This window comes from Lethenteron reissneri, chromosome 16 (genome assembly GCF_015708825.2).
Source record: "Lethenteron reissneri isolate LAM-NWPU_2019-01 chromosome 16, ASM1570882v1, whole genome shotgun sequence".
NCBI lineage: Eukaryota > Metazoa > Chordata > Hyperoartia > Petromyzontiformes > Petromyzontidae > Lethenteron > Lethenteron reissneri.
The window spans coordinates 2,206,524-2,227,352 of NC_083794.1; the positions used below are offsets into that span (position 1 = coordinate 2,206,524).

At 46.3% G+C, this 20,829-nt stretch overlaps 1 protein-coding gene across 1 annotated transcript in view; it reads left to right on the forward strand.

The window, feature by feature from the left end:
- TDO2 (tryptophan 2,3-dioxygenase) overlaps nucleotides 1-4,227 on the forward strand; it is a 130,869-nt gene extending 126,642 nt beyond the window's left edge. Inside the window, exon 12 of the mRNA XM_061552202.1 lies at nucleotides 1,921-4,227. Within this exon, the coding sequence (XP_061408186.1) occupies nucleotides 1,921-2,362 (442 nt within the window). The 3' untranslated portion in view covers nucleotides 2,363-4,227. The remainder of the gene's footprint in view (nucleotides 1-1,920) is intronic.
- Nucleotides 4,228-20,829: the final 16,602 nt, after the last annotated feature.

Here is a 20,829-nt window from a genome sequence, read left to right on the forward strand (position 1 = left end):
ATAAGAATAGGTTTTGCCTTTTCTGACAATAAAACCGTTGCAAAAGATTTTTATTTGGTGTTTCAACATGTTAACACCCATTTTATTGTCATAAAGGGTAAAACCTATTCTTATTTTTCCATACAAGGAGCAGTTGACACACTGCCCCTTACTTGCACACTGATGGCCATTAAGAGGCTGGGGCTGCCTAAACCGATTTGAAGTAAAAATGTATTAATATAGCTGATGATTTATATATGATGAACATTATTTACAGGACATGAATGAGTGCCACTTAGTTTTGAGTAGGAATACTAAACTAAACTATTTTTTATTTTACCAGGTAAGACCCACTGAGCAATATAGCTCGTTTTCGGAAGCGACCTGGCCACAACTGTTAGCTCAACGAAGTGGCTTATCGCGTGTAAATTTATAGCAGCCAGATACTCTAAACGCATGCTGATTCTAAATGTGGAGGAAAAAACCAGAGGACCCAGACAAAAATCCATGCGTCCACATGGGGAGAACATGAAAACTCCAAATATACAGGCAATAGGATCGGGATCGAACCCATGACCTCCAGTATACCAGGCGAGGTAGACAACGTCTTGCCAGACACAGACAGACCGATCACGGACGTATTTCTCAGTTCGTCAAAGTCTATAAAAACTGCCGTTTTTGTCATGAAGTTCAGCACGGTACCAGTAGCAGATCTCGGTACAAATCATTTGACACATTGATTCAACTGCCACGACGGGAGATCCCACCTTTGGGTTGCAAGTCAAGCGTGCTAATCAAAGAGATATGTTTCTAAACTCAAAACTAAAGAAGAATGCAGACTTATTTTTTACGTTTTCTTTACTCTCACTCTCTGAGTTTTTAGCGGGTAGAGAGTGTTGGCGAGGTGCCGTTGACATCTTGCCACAATGGCGAGATAAATACCTCGCCCGGTATACACCTGTATATTTGGAGTATGAATGTTTTCCCGTGGTCTCCTGGATTTTTTTTAACGGGTCCTCTCGTTTTTCCCTCCACATTTCGAATCAACATCACGCATTTAGAGTATTTGGCTGATGTAAATTTCCATGCGATAAGCCACTTTGTTGAGCTATAATTTGTGATGGCCAGGTCGCTTCTGAAAAAAATAACCATACAGCTCAGTGGGCCTTACCTGGTTTCAGTTTTCAGTTTCAAATATTATTAGGTATAACCCTGTGAGCCATGCGGCTCTTGACTCGGGTGCAACCGCAACAAACAAACACATAAACAAGAAACATCTTAAAGTGACTACACGCAACAGAAAAATCCAGGAAAAAACAGCAAAAGTCTTCCAGAAAAAACACCGTATTTCAACGCTGTGTGCAAAAATCCCAGTAGGATGCAAGTCAAATAATAACAACCATAAGACAATTTAGATTAAAGTTATCAGGCTAACTCTGTACTACAACGAACAAACATGGCTAAACCAAAACCTTTCAAAATCACGAAAATAACGCTATAAAAAACAATGTAACAGTGATCATAGGAACTGTGATTCAAATTTAACAATAAACGATATTCATGAAATGTACGGCCAAACTTTGCAGCCATAGCTGGCTGCATGAGTCACTCCATAACAGCAGGAGTATCAGTAGCAGTATCAACAATTTTCAATACACCTTTAAAGATCAGCACACTATAATCAAAACTCAAGATCATACTGGAATGATACATTTGATTTCAGGCCATTCTGAATAGCAGTGGCAGCTAGGGGTGTAATACTCCTCTAGAGCAGTTTTGAGTGAAGATCTGACAGGTAGTGATCCAAGTTACAGTTTATTGGCGATAGCATTCCAGACCCTGGGGGCATCAAAAATAAAGTCGAAAGAAATTAGAACTTTGTCCATGATGACGACGTCGTTGACCTGCTTGATCCTTCACCCATGTCCCACATTGCCCCAGTGACCGCTACAAGGTGTTCGTGGACCTCTTCAACTTGGCCACGTTCCTGGTCCCACGGAGCTGGATCCCGTGCCTAACCCCCACGCTGCACCGATCGCTTGCCAAGGCGTCATGCTGCGACAGCTCCTACAGCAGCGGTGGTGATGACGAGAGCGACGCCGGATCGGAGGCCGGGTGCAGTGGCCGCTGCGGGCAGGACCACTGTGTCTGTTGCTTCGACAACGCCACCGCCGCCGGCCATAGCGGAACGAGCTCGCCGAGCAACATGGCCGACCAGGCCCGCGAAAGCTTCGCGCCGACGACTTGCAACGGGAGATTTCCCGCCATGGCCACGGCCACCGCCGGGCACGGCCCCAGGAGCACCGCGCCCCCCGCCGCCACTGTGCTAGCACGAGAGGCACCGGTCGCTCAGAATCTCAACAAGTTTCTCGTGTTGGAGTAGTAGGTCTGTTCAGGTTGCTTCATTGTATGAAATAGTGCCTGCACTCTAGTGCCACAATCTGGCGAACAGGCTTGCTTTATTGTAAGTGCAAATTTGCTTACAAATCTATGCAAACGTTTAGGTTAGAAACGAAACATTATGCTAAGACAAAAAACATATCAAATAGTTTTTATGATTAAACATGAAGTAGGCTACACACTGCATAGGAAGAACCTCAATACCTCTATATTACTGGTCACTGAGTCCTGTAGGTGACTCAGAGGGATGCGATTCTGTCAGGACACTGAGAAAACTCTTCAAAAAGTAGGAATTTTAATCTTTACAGTACTCGTGATTAGACTGGGGTCTCAAACTGATGATCTCATCACAGTCACTGATGATTAAATGTGATTAACCGCGATAATTTGGCATATTTCGTCCCCTCTGAGGGTTAAAGAATCAAGTTTGGTTGCCACTTTGCAGGGCATTTGAAATGAGGCATTACCTCGTGTGGGTATGAGGCCATTTAAAAGGCTTATATAATGTAATCCATAACATTACCATGCTGGGTCATGCTCTATCATTCGACCGCATGCTAATTGCTGTGAGACATCAACAATTAAATATATAAAGCTCACGACAAGACACCAGTAGCACAGTTATCTTTTTAAACGACCATATTCTTATGATAATAAGACACTCCGGAGGTAAAATACACCACAAACTTTGGGATTATTTTGAAAATGACATCCCAGGAAAGCAGGTATGAAATGTAAGTTTACAAAATATAGAGTGGCCGATTGGGACAAAGAATGTGACTTATAATTCAGAGAATATGGTACGGTGGATAATTGTCTCTCAGAATATAAATACGAACGTGTTCCTTTTAAAATTGGGAGAGATATCTGCTGCGCAAAGATGATCCTGGATGGCTGGTGATGGCCTCTGGCCTCTGGGTGGTCAAGTATTGCTATGAAGAACTGTGTTCCACAAGTTTAACATTTAGGCTTCCTCGACCAATATCCATAATAAAGGTGATTTGGGTTACTCTTTGGTGCTTTCAGTAAAGTCACATAGAAAGAAATAAAATAATAATAGAATACGACGTTTCGATTGAAACACAAGCAACCATCATCAGGTACAAATGAATGAGAAAACAAACATAGTAAACTTGGAAATATAATGCAATACAACACAGAGAGTCGGCCAACACAACAATCAACACCCCACTTGGTTGATTACATTCTTCCAAAGATTGCTAAATTTGAGAGAGAGACAAAACATAGATACGGAGACACACGGACAGACACACAAGCAGAGAGCGACTGACACAGAGACAAACCGAGAGAGACACACACATAGACACACAGAAAGACAACGCTTCTGTGTCGAGGCTTTAAATAGAGAGAGAGGGGGGGCGGGCAGAGGGGGGGTTATTTGGGTTAGTGTGATCAGGCTCGTAATTCGCGGCGAAACCTTGTACTCGAATTGTCAATGTTGAGGGTTTACTCTCCAACACACCGGTGTGCTGAACTAGTAACTAATTGGCATGTTTTGTTTACGTGACAAACCTTACTGATTGGCTGTCGGGTGGGGGTAGTTTTAACGACACATTTAAATTTACGTAACCTAACTCAAAATACCTCTATTATGTGTTCTGCAAGATCATTCTAAATAACTAGATTCAAACACACATTCCCAACGTCCAAATTGTCCTCCGTATTATACGGCCTTAAATTACAGGAGAACAAAGTGTGTTAATGTGGCGGGCACAGTACTGTAAATGATACAGAGGCTACTTGTGGATTCCATTTACTTTGACATTCATATTATGTGTAATGTGAACATAAACATCAATAAATGGACATGGTGTTTTTGAAGAGCAATGGTTTCTGTTGTGTCATCTTTCATTTTTAGCATAAGACTACAAGCATAATCACGTGTGTCAATGTAAGGGAAGTTATTCGTATTTGTAGAATATTGTAAACATAACTACTTGAGCGGTTTAACCATTCCCAACTGTATTATGAGCTTGAGAGATGGGAAGAATGCATTTACATTACTGGAGGAAATGTAAATTGGATAATTTATGACCAATTATCTTTAGGTGTATAATTTAGATACAATTACAAATGTAATGAAATGACTTATTTAAATGACATTTACGTTAGATAATGCCGATGATAGGCAGTGTTTGTATCCACAAAGCTATGACTAATTGTTTTTCGGACTTACCACCTAAACTCAGGATGTGATCTAATACGACAACATGACCACACGTGAAGAAACATCCTTATATGGTTCTGCAGATATATGAAACCTATTTTAATATTATAAGTACAATGTGATTTTGTATTAGGTAATGCCACAATTATGAGTAGGGCTTGAAATGTGCTGCACGTTGTGTTATGAATGTGAACATTCCACAACAGCTTATTCCACTATAATGTTAAGTGTGTCTGTATTTGAAGTAAAAATTTAGTTGTGCATGCATCTTATAGACTGTGAAGGACTGGCAAACGTGGAGCATTTGATTGCCAAGGCATCAAGGGGTGCCCTCATGACCATTGTGGTCAAAGGACAGATGATGATGATGCTGATGAAGGGCAGCCAGCCCTTTTGTCAATCCGCTGCTGGATGAGGGCCTCCAACCCACACTGTGTGGAAGACGAATACTCAAATGTCATTGATGCATCCAGTAAAGCAGATCTGATTCTCCATGCCCTTTTTCAGGATGGATGTTTGGACAATTCCATTCGTGTTTAAAATTTGGAAGCAATTGAAATAACAGGGTAATTCCCGTGAAAACGAGTGTATAACGCTCAGAACGCCATGCAAAATATGTTTTAATATATATTTGGTATAATGGCAACTCCCGGCTTCTTTAGTAATTCAGCAGCTTTGGGAGTTTAACGATCTGCTTGATCCACCAACCCATTCCTCCAACATCTGGATTCCACCTGATTATTAAACAATGTAAATGGTTCAGCCATTTATCACCCACCTTCCCCTTCTAACAGCTTTGTACACAAGTGCTACATGAGCTCAACGCAGAAGCAAATATCACAGTAATCACCGTGCTCACATTAAACCTTTGTCGTACAAAAGAAGTATTGCCTTACTTGGGGTGTTGCACGTAGCATTCCCTATGTCTCCATTTTCGTCTCAAGCATCCAGAACACAAATCAGCCACTCGAGTAAAGTGACTATAATGAGTGTCATAAAGTAACGATGACAACTGGAATGAAGAGGATACAGAGGAGGAACACATGAGTGGCACATACTGTCTGTTGTTTTTGCAGCAAAACATCCTTTTTGCAAATATAATTATCTTGTCAATGATGAAAAACACAAATTTCCACACTAGCGTGTATGTTAGTAATCATTTGTTTCCAGCTTTCTGATTGGTTGGAGACCACATGCCACCCACCTTGCTTTATGATTTGAAAATGACTGCATATTAAACTGCTGACAGTGAAAAAAACCCCATCACGAAACTAACTCAGCATTGTTATCTATGACACATAACATTTTCAGAAATTTTTAAATAAAATTTCAATTAATTTAGATATGAATTATGAATCTTGTTATTTAATTGCTTTGTATGAAATTTTAATGAAAAGCATTGCTTTGTTGAATTTGGCTTCTAAGATTAAAATTATGTATTACAATATCCCATGAGAGTTTGTTGTATAAATTATTTGTTGTACTGTAAGAATACATTAAATGTAAACAAAATGGTTTTATTCTTATTTTGGTATCTGCTGTTCTAAACACACGACACATAATCTTTGCTATGTGTGATGCAATTCCATAGAATATGTTAGCCTAACATCATCTGGAGCACTAGCTGTCACTGAATCCCTTGGTAAGTCCGTGGAATGAACTTGTACCTCGTGGAGCCATGCTGTCTCTCTCCCACTGTGTTCATAACAAGAGAACAGGTGAGCAAAAAAGCATTCGGGAACGAAATATGTTTTTTTTTCTCTCGTTGAGATGACTGGACAGCTTCATGAAGAGGGAACAAGAGTGGGTGGTTTTGTATGTATGTATGTCGAACATCTTTCACACCGGACATAGCCTACTGCTCTAACCGGAGCTGTGGGGAAGGACAACAAACGTAACACAAAAAGCAGTTCTCAAGAAATTAGGTATCATTACGGATACTTTAAACGTGCATAGTGGCTTCTTAGTATCGGATGAAAGGGAGTTCCAGTTGACCGCAGAAGCGCATCTGAAAGCGTGTGAAGTAGTGACCGCCTTGATGATTATCTAAAAGCCGCTGATATGAGGATGACCGGAGTTTGCGTGATGGTTTATGCTCCTTGACGAGATCAGCAAGGTAGTGTAGTTCATTTATGGTAATACATTTTTGTGTAAAGAGTCTTGTGATGGAAAAGCATTAAAATTGCTCTTTTGGGGTAGCTTTGAAATATCTGGGTCGTATCTCAGGGGAACGTTCGTATCTCGGGGTAGTATTTCTATCTCGGGGTAGTGATTGTATCTCTGGGTAGCGTTCGTATATCTGGGTAGTGATCATATTTCTGGGAAACGTTCGTATGTCTGGGTAGCTATTGTATCTCAGGGTAACGTTCATATCTTTGGATAGTGATCGTATCTCTTGGGTAGCGATCTATCTCTGGGTAGCGATCGTATCTCTGGGTCGCGTTCATATCTCTGGATAGTGATCTATGTCTAGGTCGTGATTGTATCTCTTGTTAGTGTTCGAATCTCTGGGAAGTGATCATATCTCTGGGTAGTGATCTATCTTTGGTTAACGTTCGTATCTCTTGTTAGCATTCGTATCTCTGGGTAGTGATCTATCTCTGGGTAGTGATTGTATCTCTGGTTAGCGTTCATATCTCTGGAAAGTGATCTATGTCTTGGTCGTGATTCTATCTCTTGTTAGCATTCGTATCTCTGGGTAGTGATCTATTTAGAGGTCGTGATTGTATCTCTGGTTAGCATTCGTATCTCTGGGTAGTGATCTATTTCTGGGTAGTGATCATATCTCTGGGTAACGTTCGTATCTCTGGATAGTGATCGTATCTATGTGTAGTGATTGTATCTCTGGGTAGCGTTCATTTCTCTGGATAGTGTTGATATCTCTGGGAAGCGTTCATATGTCTGGGTAGTGATCGTATATCTGGGTAGCGTTCCTATCTCTTGGTAGCGTTGGAGTCTTTGGTGAGCGTCCGTATCTCATGGTAGCATTTCTATCTCTGGATAGTGATTATATCTCTGGGTAGTGATCGTATCTTTGGGTATCGTTTGTATCTCTGCAACGGCGAGCAAGAGACATTACATCGGCCCTCACGTGCCACAAAACACCACACTGCTCGTGTAACAGGTTCCGGAGACACTTGTAGAGGTAACTTCTTTATTCCACTCCAACAGCACTCCAACAGTCCAACACTCCAACTCTCCAACACCCCTGATACTCTGTTACAGCCTAGGTACACAGCCTAGGTACACAGCATAGATACTCTACTCTGGCTACGCTCTGGAACTCGCCCTCACAAGGTCGTAGAGTCGGGAGTTCCAGAGTCCCACCACTGGCTCTCACAGAGTCCCAGGGTCCTCCGATGGCTGGTCTTGGGTCTTGGGTCTTGAGCTACGACTGGCCCTGATCGTCCAGGGAGCTTCCCTTTTATGCCCAGTCCCCAACGAAGGGTGGGTCCGTGTGCGCCCCCAGATATCCCACAGAGCACACACAGCCCCCCCCCCCCCCTGGCGGCGCCAAGGGGATTAAGCGCCTGGGAACCCAACGCCTGACGCCAAGAGGCTTAAGCGTCTGACCCGCCTGGGAACCCACGCCTGGCGCCAAGAGGCTTAAGCGCCTGGCCCACCCAGGGTCCCAGAGCCCCCAGCAGCCCCTCCCTTCTTATGTCACTACATTACCCCCCTCTACGTAGCCTCCAGCCGACCCGGCTGTCAAAAAAAAAATACAATTGTACAATAAATTATTTGTTACCCATCAGAATGAGTGTGTGACAAATAAAAAAAAATGAGAATAAAGCGCCTCTCCCCCTCCTGTGGTCACGCGTATATATAAAAAAAACCTCCAGGCCACCGATGCAGAACAACACTGTATAAACACATATATGCAGGATGAACGCACGCCCCAATCGCCCACTATACATGATGGCAAGGTGAGTGGCGTCGCGTTGGGACGAGAGTTCGTGGGCGGGGGTCATGAAAATCGTTTGAGTTTTGAGCGAGTCCGAGTGGCAGGTCCATCGGTCGTGACGGAGGCGGGAGGGGACCGACGACCCGCTGTTGCGCTTGTGTCCTGGGTCGCTGATCCCGCGGGCAAGCTTGTTCCCGCTGGGTCGGCCGTGGCGGGTTTCATTCCCAAGGCACCTGAGGGCAGGACAGCGGGACCTGCCCGAGAGTTAGAAGCAGCATCATCGCGGCGCGGCTCGTCAGACATGTCGCGCTCTCGGCCCCGGAGAAGTGAAGGAGGTGTGTAGGGTTGAACGCAAGGTTTTAGACGTGACGGGTGCACGAACCAACGTCTCTTGCCATGCTGGATCCTGACACACTGCGGGCGGAGAACGCGAATAATAACAACCGGGCCTCTCCAAGGCTTAAGCAGTTTTGAGGAAGTAGCCAATGGTACCTGCGGGCAGTGGAGCCAGGCGCGGTCCCCTTCTACCCAAACGTGGCGGGACGTGCGGAGATTCCGCAACCGCTCGTTGGCAAGCTGACGGGCTTCTGAGTTATTTTGAGCAGCCTCCCGGGCATCCACGAGACGACGCACATTAGCACGGATGTGGTCGGCAATCTTAGCCTTAGGTGCGGGCTGTTTAATGTGCAATTGTACGTCGATTGGGGGGCAAACCTCCCTACCATACATAAAATAGAATGGCGAGTACCCCGTGGCAGCATGGGGCGCCATTCTATAGGTGGCCAAGACACCAGGTATGTGGAGATCCCAATCAGTCTGTGACTCAGACACCTGGTGGCTTAGCATGGAGGTAAGTGTCCTATGTAATCGCTCGACCATACCGTCAGTCTGGGGGTGATATGGCGAGGTGCGAATTTTGTGTGTCCCTAGCAGGTTGCACACATCCCGCAACAGTGTGGAAGATATTTTTTTCCCTTGGTCGGTCAGCAGGCGTTCGGGAGCACCCTTATCCAGGATGTAACCCTGGAAAAAGGCCTCCGTAATGGCTGCTGCAGACTGGTTGGGGAGTGGCCAGGCCATGGCCCATCGAGTAAAATATTCGACCCCAACCAAAAGGTACTTACTACCCCGAGGAGTAGCGGGAAACGGACCCAAAATATCCAATGCGACGATCTCATTGACCCGGGAAACCTTAATGGATTGGAGCGCGGGCAGGACGGCCTAGCAGGTGGTTTCCGCCATGCACATTTTGTGCAACCTTGCACAAGGCCAGCCACATCATTTGCCATGCCCGGCCAGAAAAATTCCAATTGGATTTTAGCTAGTGTTTTCTGAACACCCAAGTGCAAGAGGCGACTGTGGGTTTCCCACACAAGTCGCCCCAGCAGGGAGGTGGACACCACCAACGTGTGGGATTGGGACCCCCCATCCCAATGCATGAGGATGCCTTCCTGGATGACATATGATACGGGGCTCCCCTGCCCCCTGTGACCCTCGGCTTCCCGTATTGTAGCGCCGCGTGGTCGGAGCGTACTGTGAAATGCCTGCCATACACGTATGGTCTGTACTGTTTTATGAAAAAAACGATAGCAAGCAATTCACGGCGCGTTACGCAGTAACGTTGCTCCGTGGGCGACAGCACCCTGCTGCCATAGGCGATGACGCGCTCCACTCCATTGACAATTTGCGACAGCACCCCTCCAATTCCGGTGTTGCTGGCGTCTGTATCCAGAATGAACGGAGTGGTAAAATCTGGATAAGACAGGGTAGGAGCATCGACCAGTGCTTTTCGGACGGCATTGAACGATGCCTGTTCTAACTCTCCCCAATGGAATTTTACCCCTTTGGCCATTAATACGTGGAGGGGCTTCGCGATGGATGCGAATCCCGCAACAAATCGTTGATAATATGAGGCGAAACCGATAAAACTCCGCACCTCCCCAACAGAGGTAGGAGTTGGCCATGAGCACACGCAATTTGTCTTTTCGGGGTCCGTGGCAATTCCCGAGCGGCTGACAATATGGCCCAAGTAACGAACCGAATCCCTCATGAGGTGGCACTTTTGCGGTTTGAATTTGAGGTTAGCTGCTCGCATTTTAAGGAAAACTGCCTTCAATCGCGTGAGGTGTTCATCAAAAGTTTTGCTGAACACGATTACATCGTCGAGGTAGATTAGGCAAGAATCACACTGGAGCTCAGCGAGGACCAGCTCCATCAAGCGCTGGAACGTCGCTGGGTCCGAGTGAAGACCCATGGGAAGTCTGTTGAATTGGAACAGTCCCTGCGGCATGCGAAAGGCCGTCTTTGGTTTGGATGCGTCATCAAGGGGTAGCTGCCAAAACCCCGAGAGAAGATCCAAGGTGGAGAAGTAGTGCGCACCTGCTAAGGCATCGAGCGACTCGTCCATCCTGGGAAGCGGGTAGGCGTCGGCCACAGAAATCTTATTAAGTTTCCTGAAGTCAACACAAAAGCGGAGGTTCCCGTCGTGCTTCTTAACAAGAACGATCAGTGCCCCCCATGGGCTATTTGATGGCGCAATGACATCGGCCGCCAACATATCGTTGACGGCCACCCGTACATGTTCCTTTTCGGCTGGGCTCAACCGGAATGGGTTTTGACGAATTGGAGCAGCATCACCCGTGTCGATGTGGTGGCTTAGCAATTTAGTGCAGCCAATGTCGAATTTGCTTTGACTGAAAACGTCGGCGAAATCGCTCAGCAGCGTGCGTAATTTAGCATGCTGTAATGGTGACAAATCGGCAGAAGTGGAGCAAAGCACGTCGAGCCATCCTGTGTCAGGACCTGGCTTGGCAATGGAAGAGGACTCGCCTGCTACGTGACCCAATATCACATCTTGTGATGGGGCTGGCATCGCGTGAGCAAGCACCATTCCCTGACAGATAACGGCTGTTTCCAATCCCGCGTTAAGGACCTGGATGAAGGGGTCGTGGTCGCTTCGCATGGGCGTTTGTGCACACACGAGGTCCGACACCCACTCAGCTGAACGCAAAGGCCCGATCACAGCACCCCCCATGAACGCGTCGAAGTCAAGGGGTTTACAAAACCGGAGGGGAACTAACATCTGAGAGCCGGGAGGAATGTGAATTGTGCAGGCCGCCAACGCCTGCACCGTCGTAGATGCGGAGTGCAACCGAGTGGGTGTGGGCAGGAAGGCCATGCGTCGGCTGGAGGGGAGCTCAATACACCCTTTGTTAATGAGAATTTTAATGGTCATCTTCCCCAAGAAATCTGTTCCGAGGAGGCACGGAACGGCGAGGGTTGACGAGACCAAAATGGGGCCAACTAATTGGACGTCAGCAATGCGGATCTGAGCATTGATCCGTCCGGTGATGCCCAACGAACCCCCATTTGCGGCATAGCATGGCACATCAACTGGCTGCAAGGGACGGCATGTATCGGGCAGAATGTTATAAATTATGTCTGAAATGATGGTCGCTGACGCACCCATATCGATCAACATACGAACATCAACGCCCTCGATGGAACCCACTACGGCAGAGGACCCTGCTGCCATGGCAACGACCCTATGGGCCAACTCGGACCATTGACCTGGTCCGAGCACCCGGTTGTTCAATGATGGGCCCGAATCCCCCTCCTCCGAAGCATGCCCCCCCTAGTGTAGTGTGAGGGTGTGTGCTTGGTGTAAGTGGGGGCCGAGAGTGCGAGGTGTCATGACTCGCCTGGGTATGCCGAGGATACGGTGGTGGGCGAGGCACCGGAGGTCCTGAAGTCCGGCGTCGGGGGACCCGGCAGCCGGATGCCACATGGCCCCGAAGGCCACAGTTGTGGCAGATGATGGACGCCCCATCCTGGCGCGAGGTTGGCCGGTCCCGTTGGTGGTGATCTCACTGGGATCACCAGTTGGACGATCCGCGACTTTCTGTTGCCGCGAAGGCCTGATGAGGCCCCGAATGCACGTCATAGGCTTGTGCATCAGGTGGGCCTGCGCAGGCGGCGATGGTCGTGTCCTCATCACAATGTAGGTGTGCAGCACGTAGAGACGTGAAGTCGTCATCGTCGTTGGCTGTCGGCATGGCAACTCGAAGCTGGCGGGCCAAGCTCATGAGCTTCTGCAGCACGAGTGACTCCACAGCGTCTTCATCCATGCGAGGGTAGGCAACCCGCGCCATGGCCAGCAGCGCGCTGTGGTACCCCATCGCTGACTCAGAGGCCTTCTTCCTCCTCGCATCGAAGCGGTGACGTGCTTCGGACAGGGGTCCATAAATCAGCCGCATCTGATGAAGGGCATCCGTGAGCGTGGCACGTTTCGCTCGTGGCACCGCAAGAAGTGCTGCGAGGGCGTCGTCGTCGAGCATGGCCCGGAGGCTCTGGAGCGCTTCATACTCCGACCAGCCGGACGTCTCTATAAGAGAGACGAACCGGCGTTCGAACGCTGCCCACTCACCCCCCTCTGAAGAAAATGCCTTGAGTGCCGGCAGGCGTTACTGTACGTGAGCCCCGCGCTCGTTGCCTGGCAACCCGGCTGAAGCTGGCTTGGCGTTCGCAGCGCTGTCACTCGGCGGTGAGGGACGCAGCGCTGATGCCGCGGCGTTGCAAGGTTGCAGACAGCTGTCACCCGGCAGCAGTGGCGGCTCCTGCAAAATCTCTCAGGGGGGGCAAATGTCTGGATGATTGATAAGGATAAGGTCCACCCATGCAATGGATAAATTAACAGCTTAAGCATGTAAAGGCAACTTCACTTCTTTTATATTAATGAAAAATAAAGTGACTCTTACAATACATCTTGTTTGTTTCTATACTCACTATTAAAACAAACCACTCAAGTTTCTTTTAAAGATTCCACTAGGTGGCCACAAATTATATTGTTGGATGAAACGTGCTTACGTAAGATGACGTAAGCACGTATAATGACGTAAGCACGTTAGTGCGAGCCCTCCCGGAAGCCATAGAGAATGCATTGCAGCGCCCCCGTTCGAAAAAAAACATCTTTGAATGTAAGTCTATGGGGCCACTCGGGGAGATTCTCAGCCGGAGTGAAATCGCCCAAAAAGAGGCGGTACTCCACAGAACGTGACATGACGCTGATTGGACTATATCCAGAGGCTGCAGTGACGACGAGCATGACTCTGTGGTTGAATGACATTGGTGGTGCATCGCCCAATCGCCCTAATGAAGAAACCGCCCCTGCCCGGCGGTGAGGGACGCAGCGCTGATGACGCGGCGTGGTTTGGTTGGCCCACGCTGGGCCCGGAAGTGACGTCGCTCCCAGCGGTCATTGCTCCCCCGGCAAAAGTGACGACATACCCGGATGTATTTGCGGCGGGAACGGCTGCCATCTTTGTTCATAATCAACGATTTTTGGGTTTAGATCGCGTTTATTTATAAATGTGTCGTAACCCTCCACCACCCGACACGGCCAATCAGTAAAAATGTGTCACGTTGACAAAGACAAATAGTTCACTGCTTTAGCCCACCGGTGTGTTGAAGCAACAACATTTACAATTTGAGTACGACGTTTCGCTGGTAATTGCAACCAGCATCATCGGGCAATTCGCCAGAATGGTGAGGCTCTCCTGTGTCTCCCGTTCTTATATAGAGCAGCAGCAGGGTGACGTCATCATTAACTCATTAACTCATCAGGTGCAAAGATTCAAGGGGGGAGTGATTGTAATGATATACTAGATTAGTAATCAGGCTATTGTTACGATGCGAGTTGTAGATTAGTAATCATTTGGAATGTGTTTTATTGTGATTATGCTACATTAGTAATCAGTTAGTGGTTGTTTCCCTTATAAGTAATTGTAATGTATCTTATTTAATAATACGCTTCCAGGCCGCACTAAGCCTATAGCTGTCTGAGCGATTAAAGTTATTTCTGTTTCTCTCAATTTCAATCGATTCTCTAATTAGTCTTTGCCAGTAGTAACTAGTTTTACACAACACTTCCACGTTGTCAAAATCAATTGAGTGTCCCTGTTGGCATGCATGTTCTGCTACTGCCGACAGTTGTGTTTGTGATAGTTTAATATTTCTCTGGTGTTCTTTTAGTCTTACACTAACGTTACGCCCTGTCTGTCCAATATAGCATCTGCCACATACACAATTAATCCGATATACACCTTCTGTTGATAATTTAGGTAATTCGTCTTTAGTGCACGTTACTAGTTGTTGAATTTTGTGTACTGTACCAAATCTTACTGTAATGTTTTGCTTTTGCAAAACACGGGCTAATTTATCAGTCACTCCTGAGATAAATGGTATTTTTATTGTTTTAATAATCTGATCGCTTTCAGCAGTGTTGCTTTGCGATCGTGATTTGGCTTTTAGTGCTCTGTTAATTTGAGCATTATTGTAGCCATTCTGTCTTAGTGCTTCTTTAACATGTTTAATCTCTCTCACTAGACTTTCACCATCTGACACTGTTTTAGCCCGATGTATGAGCGTCTTGATAAGAGAGGATTTCTGAGCTGGGTGATGATGCGAATCTGCATTCAGATAGGCATCAGTGTGCGTTGGCTTTCTGTAAACGCTGTGTGTTATTTTACCGTTTGGGCCATGCCCAAGTAAAATATCCAGGAACTGGAGTGTGTTATTCACCTCCATTTCCATGGTGAACTGAATGGCCGGGTTTTGTGCATTGAGATGATTTAGAAAATCGTTAAGTGTATCTTTACCATGTGGCCAGACAACCAAAGTGTCATCCACATATCTAAACCAAAAGGATGGTTTTAATGTGCTCGAGGCAAGTGCTCTGGTTTTAAAGTTTTCCATGTACAAATTTGCTATAGCAGGAGATAAAGGAGAGCCCATTGCTGCTCCCTCCCTTTGTTTAAAGAATTCGCCTCTCCATAAGAAGTAAGTGTTATTTAAACAATGGTCTGCGAGTTTCGGAATATCTTTTGGTAAACCTGTATTCTTTACCAGTGTATCAAGTAATTTAAGCGACTCGCTCACTGGAACCTTAGTGAATAGCGAAATCACATCAAAACTCACCAAAATATCATCTTTGTGTTGGAGCCGGCGGAATGGCGCGGCCGCTGCGCCGCCTCTCTCCCTCCTGTCTCCGCCTGTGAGCGACGCATGTCGTCCAGGATGGAGACAGTGGCGTGGAGCAGCTCAGTGAGGCGAAGCAGCGTTTCCTCCATTGCTGCTCCCGATGCTGGAGGAGGATCGGCAGGTGTGGTGGACGGCTGCTCAGCCGGCGGTGCGGCGTCGTTGTCGGCCCGAGTTGGCTGTCCCGTCGCCACTTGCTCCTCGACATCGACGTCCGGACTGAAGGTACGTGGCTTACTTCTTGTCTCCATGGCCACTTCTGATGCCAAATGTAACAGGTTCCGGAGACACTTGTAGAGGTAACTTCTTTATTCCACTCCAACAGCACTCCAACAGTCCAACACTCCAACTCTCCAACACTCCTGATACTCTGTTACAGCCTAGGTACACAGCCTAGGTACACAGCCTAGATACTCTACTCTGGCTACGCTCTGGAACTCGCCCTCACAAGGTCGTAGAGTCGGGAGTTCCAGAGTCCCACCACTGGCTCTCACAGCGTCCCAGGGTCCTCCGATGGCTGGTCTTGGGTCTTGGGTCTTGAGCTACGACTGGCCCTGATCGTCCAGGGAGCTCCCCTTTTATGCCCAGTCCCCAACGAGGGGTGGGGCCGTGTGCGCCCCCAGATATCCCACAGAGCACACACAGCCCCCCCCCCCTTTGGCGGCGCCAAGGGGATTAAGCGCCTGGGAACCCAACGCCTGACGCCAAGAGGCTTAAGCGTCTGACCCGCCTGGGAACCCACGCCTGGCGCCAAGAGGCTTAAGCGCCTGGCCCACCCAGGGTCCCAGAGCCCTCAGCAGCCCCTCCCTTCTTACGTCACTACACTCGGTACCCCAGTCTTGAGCTGAGCCACAACTGAGGAAAGCCCTGAACATGATTAATACAGCGGTGTGGCTTAGGATCATATACCCAAGTCACCACTACTGCTGCATTTCAAGGACTGCAATACACTGCTACAATCACAATTATACGCGTGGATCGTCACAGACAAACCCACATGCCCGACTCTGAGGGCGGGCACAAGCCGGCATGAGTAGGTTAAACGTTGAGTTTTATAAGGGCACCACGGGGTGACCAGCCCCTCCCCACCCAGCCCCACCCCTCCCACCCCCCACCCAGCCCCACCCTCCCCACCCAGCCCCTCCCCACCCTCCCCACCCAGCTCCTCCCCACCCTCCCCACCCAGCCCCACCCTCCCCACCCAGCCCCTCCCCACCCTCCCCTCCCCACCCAGCCCCTCCCTCCCCACCCAGCCCCTCCCCACCCTCCCCTCTCCACCGATGGACGGGCACAATAATCCCTTGTGGGCTGGTGTAACCAGGAGGTTCCTACCAGTATAATGGATTTATTGTTTTTATGTGACTATATTCTGTATAAAAGATGGGTGTAGCAAATATCAGTTCATTTGCCGTGGTTTGAAAATTCACCAAAAGTGAATTGAGAGCAAATAAAGTCATCCAAATTCTTGCTGCTGATAAGGGCCAACTACGATAATAAAATAAAAGATTTACTCGATGAAGGTACCTGCCTTAAAATTAAACGAGACCCAACCAACACATTGGAACGTAAAACAACGGCAATCATTGCTAAGTCATCAATTCCCAAGGAAGAGCAATATCTGATCAAACCAAGGGCATCAAAACCACCAAGACTTTATGGGCTACCAAAAATTCACAAACTTGATGTCCCATTAAGACCCATAGTTAGTACAATAGGCTCTGCCACATACAAATTAGCACACTACGTAACGAAACAAATACAGCCCTACATCGGTAGGACCTCTTCGTTCCTCAAAAACTCTGAACATCTCCTAAATATAATCAAAGATATTAAGCTTAACCCTAATGATATTCTCGTAAGTTTTGATGTGACTTCTCTGTTCACGAGGGTTCCGGTTAACGAGTCAGTTACATTTCTCGACACTCTGGTAACGAACATAGGTTTAGCCAAAGGTATCCCAAGACGAGCTGAACACTGCCTAAATAACACATTTCTTGTGGAAAGGTGACTTCTATAAACAAAAGGAAGTAGCAGCAATGGGCTCTCTTTTGTCTCCTGTGATAGCGAATCTGTACATGGAAGATTTTGAAACAAAAGCAATAGCTTCAAGCACACTAAAACCTTGACTTAAAGCTTTTGTGACTACTGGAATTCATATTCTTTGGGTCTTTCGGTAAAGCCACGTAGATAGAAAAATAATAAAAATATCACGATGTATCGATCACAACACAAGCAATCGTCAACAGGTGAAAAAAATACAGTGGGAGAGGTAAAGTCTTAACTGACTGATGTTTCCATCCTACCTGCCTATGTCAGCTATTATTTCGACTCTGTTCTCTCTCTATGCCTCCTCTCTCTTAGATCTTTAATGCTCACATGTCCATTGCATTGCACTCTCATGCCTTTGGATTGCACTCTCATACTCACAGGCCTGTTAGGTTGCACTCCCTCGTCGAGGAGGCCACTCTCCTTCTTTTCTGCAGTTACATACTAATTTTTCACATTAACATCATACTAATCTCTCACATTAACATAGCCACTTCCGTGCCCTCGTCAAGGAGGCCGTTTTCCTTCTTTTCTTCTTTTCTACAGTTGCATGCTAATTTCTCACATTAACATCACTAGCCCCAGCCAATTCTTTATGACCCTTGGGCTACACCCATTTCAAACATTTTAAAACAGTCTGCCTCAGCAGCAAACCAAGCTTTCCCACCTGATGACGAACGCTTGTATTGCGCCCGAAACGTCGTGATTTATTTTATTTTATATCTACGTGACTTTACCGAAAGAACCAAAGGGTATGAATTTCTAAATCATCTCAACTCGCAAAACTCATTCATCCAGTTCATGTAAGTGGAAGCTGACAGACCTCTACCATTTCTGGATATTCTGCTCGAACGGAGTCGAAATGGTAAACTAACACGCAATGTTTACTGAAAGAAAACACACACTGACACCTATCTGAACGCAGTCATACCATCACCCTGCACAGAAATCTGCTCTTATTAAGATGCTCATTCATTGGGCTAAGAAAGTGTCAGATACTGATAGTCTGAGAAGTTAAAGAATCACTGCAAATTAACGGTTCCAATGATGCAGAAATCAACAGAGGATTGAATGCCAAAACCAAATCAAATAACACGAGCATTGAAACTGCCCAAGTAATAAACCGTTAAAAATACTGTAGATTGTGGGAGTAAATGATAAACTAGCCAGATGTTTGGAAAAACAAAGCATCCGAGTCAGATTTGGCATGGTACATGAAATACAGAAATTAATATATGTTACAAAATATGTTTTACCGAAGCTATCAACAGAAGGTGTGTAGCGGATTAACTGCACTTGTGGCAAATGCTATGTTGGCAAACAGGACGATTGATCAGCACGAGACTAAAAGAATACCAAAGAAATATTAAATACTCCCAAATACAACTTATCAGCGGTAGCAGAACATGCGTGCCAACAAGGACACTCAATTGATTTTGATAATGTTGAAGTTCTGTGCAAAACTAGCTGCTACTCGCAAAGTCTAATTAGAGAATCTATCGAAATTGAAATAAATACCTTTTTTTACCGTTCGGATAGATACTGACTTTTTGCTGCGTGGAAGCGAATCATCAAAAATTATACATTGTTTAAATGCATGCCTATACAGGCCACCATACTTCAATAGGGATTATCATTGATACGGTTAATACACACAATGGACAGGAAGGACAAGTTAAATGGGCCCGCATAATGCGCATGCATAATGTACGTTGACTCAAGAGCGCATAAGGAATGAAATAGGTGGACTTTACAAATCTGGCTGTCGCCTGATTTAGTTAGTTGTAATTACTGGTGAAACGTCATACTCAGATTGTAAATGTTGTGGCTTGGCTCTCCAACACATGGGTGTGCTGTACTAGTGACGAATTGGCATGTTCTGTTTACATGCAAACCCTTACTAGTTGGCTGTGTAGGGTGGTGGCGGGTTTTACGACACTTTTATATATTTAAGCAATCTAACCCAAAAAGCTCTATTATGGATAAACGTATTGTTTAATAATTTTTCCCCCAACACCTACCACATTCTCGGATAATGTTTCATCGTAGTTACCTGAAAAAAAATATTTTTACTGCGCATTCTTGGTTCCCTGAATTATATTGTCAATTCCACAAAAAGGATATTTGAATCAGGCCTGAAAGCAGTACTATCATTCCATTGTTGATATGCCCATATTCCATAAGATAAAAAGGTCGTATAAAGTCACTTTTACCTGAATGATTTTTTTGGCTGCACAGGGATATTTAATTCTAACAGTAACAGGGAAATCAAGGTAATTGCAGCCAAATATTGTGGGATATACCCCTCACATAGTTTTGCCTTTGAATTTACACTTGGCGTTTTGTTTGCTGCACAGGGATATTTAATTCTGAAAATTGTTCACGTGAACAATATTTTCATGGTGAGACCTAAATTGCATTGGGTATTGAGTTACCTATCCGCGAGAAAGGCTACCCAGCGCTTATTGTGCGATTGTGAATGGGTAAGAGCGTCTCAAAGTGCATTAAGCCAGACCAAAATAGCCCCCAAAATAAAATGATCGCGCAAATGAGAATGTCCGATATGAGTGCAAGACATTTGGCCAAAAAAGCTTATTTAATGGTCCCGCAATTGATACAATGTCCTCTAGGAAGCACTTTATGATCGTCATGGCTTTTCTTGGTGGTTGTCCTCTAAATCGACCATTATTCGGTTCTCTATGATCGTCGGGAACGTTTGTTTACAGTGCGTGTCAGAGAAGGTGTATGGCTCTGTATGTCCCCCAATAAGTTTTGACCACGAAGAGGAATGTTTGAACTATAGCAAAAAATATCTAATTTATAATTAGTATAAATACAAACTTTATCTGATGCTCATGACATTGCATCCATTGTACGTTACATCACTGGTGAACATCGATGTTTGGTGAAAATAAAAATGTTGACTGTACTTGGTGCCTTACATAAAGGTAGACAAATATGTGGTGTTGGTATTGAGACTGCGCACACCAGCTCCGGTTAACTCCTTTTACTTACCTGTTCGGGGCGGTTGTGATATCCCTAGCCAGGGCCCCTCTCTATGGGAGGGGGCTGTGTGATGTTTGGATCCCCCGCGCCCCTACCAACGGGTGGGGGCTGCGGGGTGTGCTGTGATCCCACAGAACCCCGCCCCTCGGTGGGAAGTTTGTATAAAAGGTGGGAGCCCGAGAAAGAGTCAGTTCGAACAAGTCGAAGCAAGAATAACCAGCTGAAGACAAAAGACCAGCTAGCTAGACCCTGGGACTCCTCTGACCCGCTA